Here is a 12835-nt window from a genome sequence, read left to right as displayed (position 1 = left end):
AGGAACTACCTGATGCAGGAATCAAGCTTACAGAAGCAAGAACAAAAGCAGTTAATCATTAGGTAACATTCTTGAGATTCAGCTTACACATCTTGTAACTTACACTTATCTATTTTGTGACCTTGCAGCTGCACAGCAAGAAGGAAAAGAGAAACTTACAGACCTTACAATATATGTGGGAAAGAGATAAGGTGTCTTACATTTTCTACAGAAAGGCAGTTAATATTCTTTTCTAACTTTTACTTCAAGGGGTTCACCAATGCCTATTACAGCTAAACTTTTTATTATTTTTTCTATTTCACAAGGACAATCAATTCTTTAATTTTTCTACTTCAATAGTGCATTATAGAATCCTAGCCCATAACACTCAATGTCAAACAGGTAGTGCTGTGTGTGTCTGTGTGTATGTGCTCATGTGCTTCTGAAACAACATGGTAAGACCAAAGACTAGATTTTAATGCAACTTAATTACAAAAGAGAAAGAGACACAAGATAAGAGACTTTTTCCCTCTATCTATCCCACACCCCCAAAAGAGCTTTGGGTTTTAAAAATACAGAAAAGCACTCACTCAATGAAATTATATCACTCAAGTGATATTTTCAGTGCATGACTACACAAAAATAGATATCACTAAAAACTTGGCTATTTAGAGAAAGAGGCATATTTGTTCATAATTCCCAGACATTGTCTCATCTTACATTTCACTATATTTATTATCAAAATGGCAACATCGTCATTCTTTTTGAGAAGGCAAGAAGGAATTCATTTGATTAGATTAAATCAAGTATCAGAATACTATATCTAAGGGGTTGAGTAAAATAATGTATCTAAATATTGTGAAAAGACACAAATATTTTAGAGGCTGAATTTTCCCTAGTTTCTAGAAGTCTAATTTATAGCACCAATTCCAATCTTCCGCTCTCCTCTCTCCTTCTCATTATTATTTCTTCTATACAAATCTTTCTCTTTTTTTCCTGGGTAGGCACATTATAAGGACATATAAACTCTCAAAGTGAACATAAGTAACCTTTTTTCATATTTTTATTTATTATTTAATTATGTATTCATTTTTGAGACAGTTTGGCTCTTATCGTACAGGCTAGAGTGCAACGGCTGTGATATCTGCTCACTGCAACCTCCACCTCCTGGGTTCAAGTGATTCTCCTGCCTCAGTTCTTCCGAGTAGCTGGGATTACAGGCATACACCACCATGCCCAGCTAACTTTTTGTGTTTTTAGTAGAGATGGGGTTCCACCATGTTGACCAGGCTGGTCTCGAACTCCCAACCTCAGGTGATTCACCTGCCTTGGCCTCCCAAAGTGTTGGGATTACAGGCGTGAACCACTGTGCCTGGCCCTTTTTTTCATATTACTCAGGTAGCAGTTCAGAAGTTATGAGCAGTCAGGAATTAAGGGAGAAGAGACTTAAATCTGTCCCAGCCTAGAATATTAGATGGATGCAGATGCCCACTAAGTAAATGCCTGTGCTTCGTAACAGTGGAAGGCTCTGTTTTGTGTCTTGTCAGGAGTAATATTGGAGGTCATGGTACCTTGCCTGAGAGTTGCACAGGACCTTCAGAGTTGTTACTAAAAATCTGATTGCTTTTAAGACCCACATATTAGTAAGTGTGGGGCAATTGGTATATGATGCCAGCCCCTCCCAGCAGGGTTCATGAAGAACTCTCCAGTGGTATTCACATTTACAATCACACATCTGCAAGGTTTTGTTCAGAGCATGAACAAACTTAAGAATGAACATATCGATACGCCAGGCTTGTGGAATGAAATCACATAACAGTAACTCAAAGCAGGTCTCACAATCTTATTCATTTTACTAAAGGACTCTTTCCCCAGAAACTCACTACTGCACGTAGTCTCAGGAAGCAGGGAAGCTCTGGTTAAAAAAATTTTGGACATCTTTCCTCACTGAAAGTACATACTGCCCAGGTTTGAATTTGAAAAACTAGTTTATACAGTCATCAAAGGAAAATTTGTAATATCTGGCAAATGTACTACATGGGTGTCATGGTGCATATTTAAATGGAAAAATGACTTTTTAATTTAGAGAAATCACCAGGATTCCTGGAATTCCAGAACACAAGAGTTAAGTCTCTACTTCTAAATAGACCTTTGCTACAGTGAAAAATATCCTGGAAAATGTTCACCTGAGCAGTAAATATCATCATAGTTAAGAAATAGCTTTTTGTCCATTATTTGCATATTTGAAAAGAAACTACTTTGACTATTATAAAATGTATCAGGATCATATCTAATTACAGATAGAAAATGCAATGCTGTATTCTCTTGTTTTCATTTTTTAAATAAATGAAAACAGTAACTAAATGAATCATTTTTGAGGGGGGATTTTCTATGAACGTATGCAGCCTAGCACTCATTTTAGTACAATCCATGTCTTAATTACATGTGAGTCAGTAAACCCGTATGAAAATAATGGCAGTTTATGGCAAATTGTTATTTAGAAAATATGCAACCGCACATAAAATGTTAAACTGAATATTGTCCAAATTTCATAAAATTAAAGGATATAAAATGGTCAAACACAGAGAGACCTTTTAGAATGAGTGATTTATTTCCTAATAATTTCTGTAAGGTGGCCTGAATGTTAAGAATACCCAAAAAGATTAGGCTAGAAGCATTTAATTCCAAGAAAAAGAAGTTCTCTGTAGAGTCTCCTAACTTCAAAGCTAAATTAGTAGATAACACCTTAAAGTCACTGAAAAACATTTAAGATAACTTTAGTAAAGCTATCTAATTTTTTAAAAAAATCCATCATGTAAAAAATGCTGTGTTGTCAATTATATCCTATGGTCACAAAGGTCATCCAATATCTTAAATTCTGCTTCATTTTCTACTTTGACTTCAGCTCTTTTACCTCAAGAAAAGATCATTCTCGTCAATCTCTTGACAAAAATATTATCTTTAATCTGGCTGTGTTGATTTATTTTCAACATGTCTCCATATGGTTAAGTCTCTATATGGTAAGCAAATGAATGAAAATATGTCTTCTTCATGTTAAAAAATCAATATGGGAAAAGACATAAAAAACATACAGATCATAGATTGATGGAGGATAACAGTCACAATACATAAAGACTATAAACCAACAAGCAATTCAATGGAAAAAGGGAAAGACAATTCACCACAGCTGAAACACTAAAGGTCAATTAATATATGAAAAGCCTTTATTCTCTCCAATAAAGAAATATATAGTTAGGCACAGATTATATATATTTCATATCAGCAGCGAGGAAAAGCCTTTTAAAATATTGACAACACCTGTTGGGAAGAGTATAAGGAAATGGAAACTCTCATATACCATTTTCAGTAGAGTTAAAAATGTAAACTTTTACACTTTTGAATAACTATACATTTTTTTAAAAAAGCAGTATAACCTATTTGGATTATAATAATGTTATCTACTAACTCATTCAGTAAATAATTTTTATTTTTATTTTATTATTTTTTTGAGACAGTCTCACTCTATCACCCAGGCTGGAGTGCAGTGGCGTGATCTCAGCTCAATGCAACCTCTGCCTCCCGGGTTCAAGCAATTCTCATGCCTCAGCTTCCTGAGTAGCCGGGATTACAGGTGTGTGACACCTGCATAGCTAATTTTTGTATGTTTTTAGTAGAGGCAGGGTTTCACCATGTTGACCAAGTTGGTCTCGAACTCCTAGCCTCGAGTGATCTGCCTGCCTCGGCCTCCTAAAGTGCTAGGATTACAGGTGTGAGCCACTGTGCTTGGCCAAATAAATATTTATTCAGAATTGACTAATGCTTTTACAAATATACAAAAAATACATAGAAATGCTTATTTTTGCATTATTTTCATATTTAAAATGGAAACAGGAGGAGAAATTGGTTACATAAATCAATATATTTCATTGTAATATAATACCAGGAAGCTTATACAAAGACATATACTGTATTTACTTGTTGGTTTATGGTTTACCTATGCAAGCTCCATGAAGGCAGATAATTTATCTATTTTTGCACACTTGTGCACCTCAGGGTTACAGACATAAAAGCGTAAACTGACCAGGACATGCTGAACGTGGAGCAATGGCCAGGTTTCTATAACCATTCTGCTACTTGCACAACTGTCACTAAGACATTTCTCTGAAGAAATTTTGGTCGAATTTTATGCATCAGTTTCTTCCAAGACATTTATAAAGAGAAAAGTCTGTTATCTTTTTGACAAACTAGACGTAAACAAAGTTCAAGAAAAATAGCTCATGCTGAAAACACATCTTATTTCCATCAGGAGCTAGCCTGTGAAGGCCTGGTTGCTTTTAATTTGTACGACTTGCACAGAAAATCAGACTACTCTTCAGTCCTCCTTTATGCAATCTGTTCCCAACTGCAATGTGGGAGAAAGAAGTGAAAAATGTTTCCTGTCCTTCTTTGGCTTTATGCCCAAAGGATTATTTGAAGGGAAAGATACTAATTCACATTTAAAATTATGTCTAGAAGGCATTTTAAATTATAAACCAAATTTACAAGACTATAAAAATTACACTCACCTAGCTTTCACACTGGACTTATTCTAAGTAGGACACTTTTTGAATAAGAATGATTTTCCAAAAATAGGAATTTACTATTATTGAAGCAGATGTCTTCATCCTGTAGCTTATGAATCAGAAATCCTGACTCATCAATCTTAGTTAACCCAGAACATGTTCTGGTTGTGTTTTCATTAGCTTCCTTTGTTAGAGTTACCTTAACAAATCCATCTTAGAATGGATACTAATAATACTATTTAAAATTTATAGTCCCACGAGGGAAAATAACAGTATGTCAACTCTCAATTGACCAAGGTACAGAAATAAAAGACACTAAACATTCACAAGTCAACTGACCAAAACAAACCATCACAAGAAGAGCACTGTTGTATGCTCTAATACTTGACCTAAATACTTCTCCTCTATGTTCATATCATTTATTGCTTAAGATAGAAAAAAGGCCAATTTTGGAGGGGGCGCTTAACAAACCTTTTTTGAAGGAAATTTGTGTCTTTTCCATATATAATTTCTGTCTCGATTGAGAGACTGACATTTCCATTTGTATACCATTTTTAAAAAACAATTAATAGATTGTGATAACACAAAAGGATGGAAAGATCCTTTATTGAAAAGGTAAGTTCAGGAACTGTAAACAAGTAGTTACAGCCATCTTTAGGCAATATACTGGGATGGTGTCCTCACTTTGCAGGCCTCTGTGGTACCTGGGATTAGGATATAGTTCCGATGTGCATGACATTCATTTAACATAACATCGCATAAGTGAGGGCTGATGTAGTCTTCTTTATTCTCAACGTGTCTGTCAGTTTCATTAAAAAAACACCAATGTTATGAAATCAAGCAGTCACAGGGCAAAATTTGACCTGAAAAACCTAATTCTATTACTCTAATGACTTCATTGCCCTTCAGCTTATTGGGACTGTGAAAAGTTAAACATAACAGGACAAAAGCAAGGAAAACCTGAGGGCTTTCTGTGGGCCAATGTGTTGAATTTTGAGCTAAACTTTGACCTGATTATTCTCATAAAGTCAATACAGACAATTGTCTGATGTCAGCCTAATATGCTGGTTTGAAAAAGATAGTGAAGCAAATTTCTAGTGCTAGGTAGCATTAGTACCTACCTCAAAGCCAGGACTCACAGGAGACTGAAACATGAAGTTGTAAGAGCAAAAAGCAGGCAAAGGTGCAGAATCAAAGGAGAAAAAGACAGGAAAACAACGTTATTGGATGAAAGTAAAGCACATTATTCAATAATGTTTCATATAGGCATGTTTTAAAAGAAAAGCAAAATGTTATACTAGTCAGTCTTTATAACTACAGAGAATCTGAGTTGGAAACTATATTTAATATTTAAATGGAACTATAGACACTAAGTAAAAATTGCAAAAATAGTTTACAGTTGTGAGTTGGTAGATGCTAAAAAAAAAAAACTCTACTTGTCTACTTGTCATGGTCTCAGTAATGAACGATGGTTCCTTCACCTTATTGAAAATAAATTACAGTCAAAATGAAGCATTTTTGACCTTTAAGTGAAAGATTAGATTTTCTTCACAATAATTCATATTCTCAATGGGAAAAGAAAGAAAAAGGTCATCAAAGTAATCAAATGATACAAAGTTGTTAGATGCTTGCAAGCAAGAATAAGCTGATGAATAATCAGTAGCAGTCAGTGGTTTCCAAACCTAGAAAGTCCAACAGCAGGTTAGAGTTTTAAGGAGAAAAATATGCCTATAGTGTATTCTTTGTTCATTTTACAATCTTTGTTGCATATAATTATTTTCTATCTGATTCCATTCAAGGTTGAAATATAATTCAAAAGCAGTAAGGTTACTCTGAATGATTTTTTAAAAGATAAGACGTAATATCAATGAAAAATATGACAGAGTTTAACTAAGTAGATAACACTTAACTGGTAATTTAAATTGAGTATGTTGTTTTTCATCTCTGTTCTCTCAAGCTTTTTTGGGGCAGATCTATCTGATAACTAGAAACCAATCAAAACTTCAATATAGTTCACTCTTTTTCTTAACAAAAATGCATGACTGAGCTTTGAAATGTGATTTTTTTGCAGTGTTGAATAAAAGACCCAACATTGAGAAAAATCCTAGTATCTGTTTTTTTTTTTTGAATCCTCAGTCCTCATTTGAAATCTGCAGCTAACCCATTTTGTCAGAAACTTTGGAAAGTCATGAGCATTTAGACTGAGGTTCTACCAAGACTGATTGGTTATCCAGTATTACCTGCTACAGGCTGGGTGCGGTGGCTCACGCCTATAATCCCAGCACTTTGGGAGGCCGAGGCAGGGGGATCACGAGGTCAGGAGATCGAGATCATCCTGGCTAACATGGTGAAACCCCATCTCTATTTAAAAATACAAAAAATTAGCCTGGCGTGGTGGCGGGCGCCTGTATTCCCAGCTACTCGGAAGGCTGAGGCAGGAGAATGGTGTGAACCCAGCAGGTGGAGCTTGCAGTGAGCCAAGATTGTGCCACTGCACTCCAGCCTGGGTCACAGAGCGAGACTCCGTCTTGAAAAAAAAAATACCTGCCACATTTCTGGATTGACATGAAGCATGTGCAGAGCTTAAGGGCAACAACCACTCATTTGAAAATAACCAAACATGAGTTTCAGGGAAAAATTATAACCTTGTTTGCAGGTACTCTTAGGGCACATTCACATGCAGAAATGGCAAAGTTGGCTCTTTGGGAGAGGAAATCAATTTCTTCATTTCCAAAGGAAGATATTATCCTTGCCATCTACATATCTGAAATCCAAAGTGTATGTATTTTCCCCAGTTAGCAGCCCTGAATATCTTTTTTCTGGGCCGTCATCACAATTCAGCTTTAGCAGCATGCTGTTCAGCTCATATTTGAAGATGGCCTATGCAACATGCATTCATGTACTCATCCCTCTAAGTTATTGTTTCCCAGATTGCATGCGTTTCCTACACAATATTAACGGGTTTTATGAGAAAAGGGTTCCATGTTGGAGTGGATTTAAGAACACTAATTTCACCACTGTCAGACTTCTTAGACCCTTAATTATGCATAATAATTTCTAGGATGCCAAATATTTGGATGGACCAAGAAGCATTTCCTAATCTTATTTGACCAATATTTTTTTCAGAATATTTTATGGGCCATTATTTTTAAGAAAAACTTTGAGAAACACAGAGACAGCTCTATCTTTTCATCTCGTTATCAAGTTAGAATCACCAGAAATGTCTCTAAATCACCAAGGAAAAGACAGCGACCTGTTTCATTCCTAATTAGCTGTAAATTATACCACAGTTTTGTTTTTGTTTGGTGTTTCCCTTAAATGAAGGTCATATAATTACAGTTTTGTATCTGTGATGAAACTACTGTAGGTGACAATGTTTATTATGCAAATGAATACTAGAATGTATCCCAGGATGATGTGGCATATTACTTTTAATTTAGCACCCAAAGAATTTATTTCTAATTATTGAATAATGTAAATTTTATAGCTCCATTTTCTTTTAATTGACTGACAGGAATCTTATAACATAATGTATTAATTATTATGATATAACATTTCATTCTTTTCTCACATGACCTGTGTTGAAGAATCTCAATGACTTTATAACTTGCTATTTGGAGATCTATTGTTATTATCATTTTAAAACATTTTTACTGAGGTATAATTCATATGGAATAAAGTATACAACATTCTAGGTGTATAGCTTGATGAAGTTTTGCATGTGCATAAACCCATGTAACCTCTGCCAAGATCAAGATATATAATATTGCCAGCATCCTAGAAAGCTCGCTTCTGCTCCTTCCCAGTTGATATCCCACCTTAGTTTTATTTTGAAGTATCTTGCCATAAATTGGTTTTGCTTGATTTGAACTTCATATACTGGATTCGTAACTATGTACCCTTTGTCTGACTTCTTTCTTTAAATATCATTTTGTGGGATTCAACAATGTTGTAGAGTGAATCAACAGTTCATTAATTCCATGGCTGTATCATTCATACAATCCATTGTATGACTACACCACTACTGGTTTCTAATTTTTAGCTATTATGCATAAAGATGTCAAAAACATCTTATAACATATCCTTCTGTCAATGACTCTCTATATTTCTATTGGATATATACCTGGAAGTAGAACTGGTGAGTCATGCCATATGCATGTGTTCAGCTTTACAAGATAACTGCCAGTAAGTTTTCCAAAGTTCTTTGGGCCAATATACAATCCCAGTAGTAGTGTATGTATGTTTAGTTGCTCAGTATCTTCCCCAGTACTTGTTATTAACAGGTGTTCTTCCAATGTCAGACATTCTGATGCAGACATAGGTCATTACAGACTTAACTTTACAGTCCTTGATAACTAATGATGTTAAGCACATTTTCCTGTTTATTGTCTATCTTGTAATGTGCTGGTTAAGTATACTGCTATATTTTAAATAATGTTGTCTTCTAACTTTTTTGTAAATGTTCTTTATGTGCTCTGCATAGTTTTTATATGATAGGTTGTATTGAAAATGTCTTCTCCCACTCACTTTTTTATTCTCTTAATGGCATTTTGATTAAAATAATTTCTTAGTTTTAATGATACCCAATTTATCAATCTTTTTCCATTGTCATCAGTGATTTAAATCCTGTTTAAAAAAGGTTTTCCTACTCGAAGTTCTTGTAGATATACTTTCTGTGTTACCTTCTAGACGCTTCCAATCTACCTACAATTGATTTCGTGGATGGTATAAGATAGGGTCAAGATTCTTCTTTGCCATATAGATATCCAATTGGTCACAGAAATGTTTGTTGAAAAGACCATTCGTTTCTCACAGCAATTTTTCCCTTGTCATAAATCAGTTGGTCTGTGTATGCACATACTTTCTGGACTCTATTTCATTGGTTAATTTTTCTGTCTTTGTGTCACAGCACATTGCCCTAATACTTTATACTTAACTTTATGTAATGCTACCTTGTCTTTACTGCACCTCTATAATATGTTTGGCAGTTCTCTGGTTTGTTCTACATCAGGGGTGCTCAACCTCAGTACTATTGACATTTTGGGCTGGATACGTCTTCATTTTGGGAGGCTGCCCTGTGTATTCACCTCTCTGTAATTGATCACTCAAATCTAATATCCTTGGTTGCTCTTGGGCGCCTTCAAATAGTGTTTTGTTCTTTTATGTCGTATTTTATTCGGCTTTTATCATTGTCCCTCGTGGGACAGTTTATCTGATTAAAGTTTTCCTTTATACCTAGGAATAGACGTTCTAGAACAGATTATTATATTGTAATAACTTTTTACCTAAGACTAACTCTTGCCTGGTGTGGGTTCAATTGGCTTTGACTTTTCCCAAATACCACAAGAACACATGTAAATAAAATAAAAAGATGAGTAAAGCATATAGAAATAGAATCATCTAATACTAACTTCTTCTACAATTGCCCAAAAGTCCATAAAATTGATATAATTTGATAAGTAAACTTATAAATAATGATACAGTGTATTAATGTGTTCCACTTAAGGATCCGCTGAGAGTTTCTTGTTTCCTTCTAATACTGATGATAGTTTACCAAAAAAAAAAAAAAAAAATCCATGCCCACAGAACTGTTATAAATTGACCATATTTTGGATTTTTTAAAAGATGGACTGTTTTATGGATAGCATAATGGATAGTTTACTGCCAAAGTTGATGATAGTTGAAGTTTGTCATGTGATCTATGCTGTTATAATATTTTTTCTATCTTAACATTAGAGAAATCTGAGATTGAATTTCTGTGCCCAAATGGATAAACAAACAGAATTACCAATGTCGTAATCTGTATCTGAAAAAGGAATTTTATAGTCAAAATAGGCGATCATTTATGGAAAATATAACTTTCTTATATATGAGAGAAAATATACTTACTATGGCAGATTTGCAAAATGGATGTTCTAGTGGCATTAATGAGCAATGCCGTCTTTACAAGGGTCAGGCCATCATTCTTTTTGGAAATGGAAATTATTCTTTAATGTATATAGAACTCAAAGGTTTTACTATTATTGCCATAATATCACCTATTAGGCACCCACTATAACTTTTAAACTATAGTTATTGGTGTTATTGGGTTGAAAAGGGACATAGGCATGATACTCCCAGTGTGCCTTGGTTGAACAGGGTGCTTTTGTTCCCGTATGAAGGAGTGAAGACATGAAAGGGAACAAAGGCAACATGTAAATATGTGTCCTCCTCAAGGTGGGCCAATATTTCCTACTTTCTCTGGGATTGGATAAAAACAGAGACAAATAGGCACCCCATAAGGACACAAAGGGCTCTGCTGTGTTTAAAACATGATTCTGAGAACCAGTGTGTCAAATAGTATCACAAACATTACTTCCAAAGGCATTTCTCATTTAAAGTTTACCTGAGGGCATTTTATACAAGGTTATGAAAGCTTATGACTCCCATCCCAGTAGCTTTAAAAAGTGCCTTGTGGCTCCAATATTTTCTCACTTAGTAAACATGTGATTTGATCATAATTTTACAAGTATTCTTGACAGACACAGTTAAAGTCTAATTTTAAAAATATGTATTTATAAAATAGATTTTAAGCATTTTACAAAAATTTTAATTCACCATTTAATTTCAATATTTTATGTGATGTACCAAGTAATTCAGATAATTTAGTAGTTATTTAATTTGGTTACATAAAGCAATAAAATACGTTGGTTTAAAAACACAAAAATCTGTGTTAAATTATACTTACATAAGCTAAATTAGATTTATATAGAAACCATACATTTATATACATATATGCATAATTTACAATTTTGTTTCTTAAACTTATTTTTAAAGGTCTATCTTATAAACATCATGACTCACAGCAGCTATACTTAAAAGCAAGAGTAACTGCTGTCACTTGTAAAATCACTAATTACGAAAATTCAAACTCAAAGAACTTCTGAGCTGAGACGATGACACAGGATTATTTTAAAACACAGACTTTGACTTAAGCACCTTTCAGTAAGAGTATCATAATTTCAATTAATAGAACTTTATAGAATAATATATGATCACGCTTACACATTCTGAATAGGTACGAAGTTATAATATGTTCTTCTAGTTATTGGTGAAATTTAGTACCTGCCTTCTCCAACTAGGTTCACTTAATGATGTACTGAAAACACAAAAAATTCCTAAAAGAGAGCCCTATAAAAAAGTATGGGATTTTTCCTAATTATTAATATAATTCATTTGACTTATACTCCTGGCTTACACTGTAAAAAAATTTTGGTGATATAAAGATCATGATCGCAAAAAATTTTTTCCAAACAAGTAATGTATACAACTTCTTACACTTCTCATAGATGTCTTCAGAATTTATTACCACTCTCCACTCCAAGACAGATCTATTCAACCTAAATGTTTTAGTATTTTCAAAACTTTTTCCTAATTGATTTTTACAATAACAGGATTATAAAGCTTCATTGTAATATCCATTGGGAGATAGAGGGGGTAAATATGGGAAATTTAAATCCTCAAACTATTAGCCTATTTCAGAATGTGTTTTTATTTTAAATAATTCACATAATTACCACAATTTTTATTTTGTTTTGAATGTTTGGAAAATCCAAATTTAACTTTCTTAAAGAAGAATATTAACCATATCCATAAGATGTGTGTGCGTGTGTGTGGGGTGTGTATATATATATACACACACAACCCCAGGGAGACACAGACTCAGCCATGCATAGCCCAGTGATGCACAACTTAGAAATGCACAATCCCATTAATACACACTCCCAGAGAGAGAGAAAATAGAGACACACAATCCTTAAGCCACACAAGTCTATCCATCCCACGCCATGCATGTGTATATATATATACACCCCACACACACAGTCTAAAGCTAATGGAAATATTTAAAGTGTTAAGTCCTAATTTTCTCACAGGACATATCAATCAGTTTTTGAGAATAAGCCTGCATGTATGCCAGTATGCCAAGCAATAAAGACATAAAGACTTTCATGGTTTCACAAGAGCAAATTTCAAGTTTCTTCTCAAAATAAATATTCAGTCATGCCACAGATTCCTCTAATAATCTTCAGAGAACATTTTGTATCTCTCTAGTTTCCAAATTTTGACAAGTGATGTTTTGCAACATTAACACATTAGTTCGTGCTGCTCTGGCCCTGTGACCACGATAAAACCCCACATATTTTACAATTTCCCTAAGCTCAGAGATAAAAGCAAACTCAAAACTGTTGGATATTTGATGAGGCACTGACCAATCTACAGCACAAGCCCTGAAGAAACACTGTCATTAACACCCA

The 12835-nt window shown here is 34.2% G+C and overlaps 1 protein-coding gene across 2 annotated transcripts in view; it reads right to left on the bottom strand.

Moving 5' to 3' along the window:
- The window catches only part of PRKD1 (protein kinase D1), a 355221-nt gene that overhangs the window by 72929 nt on the left and 269457 nt on the right, over positions 1–12835 (bottom strand). The window contains exon 5 of one of the 2 annotated variants that reach the window (XM_023227445.3): positions 5663–5686. The exons of the other annotated variant lie outside the window; for it this stretch is intronic. Within the exon in view, the coding sequence (XP_023083213.2) occupies positions 5663–5686 (24 nt within the window). The remainder of the gene's footprint in view (positions 1–5662; positions 5687–12835) is intronic. 2 annotated transcript variants of the gene reach the window in all.

The sequence above is a fragment of the Piliocolobus tephrosceles genome, chromosome 6 (genome assembly GCF_002776525.5).
Source record: "Piliocolobus tephrosceles isolate RC106 chromosome 6, ASM277652v3, whole genome shotgun sequence".
Taxonomy (NCBI): domain Eukaryota; kingdom Metazoa; phylum Chordata; class Mammalia; order Primates; family Cercopithecidae; genus Piliocolobus; species Piliocolobus tephrosceles.
Note: the sequence above shows the minus strand (reverse complement) of the source record. Positions and strands in the feature narration are given on the sequence as shown.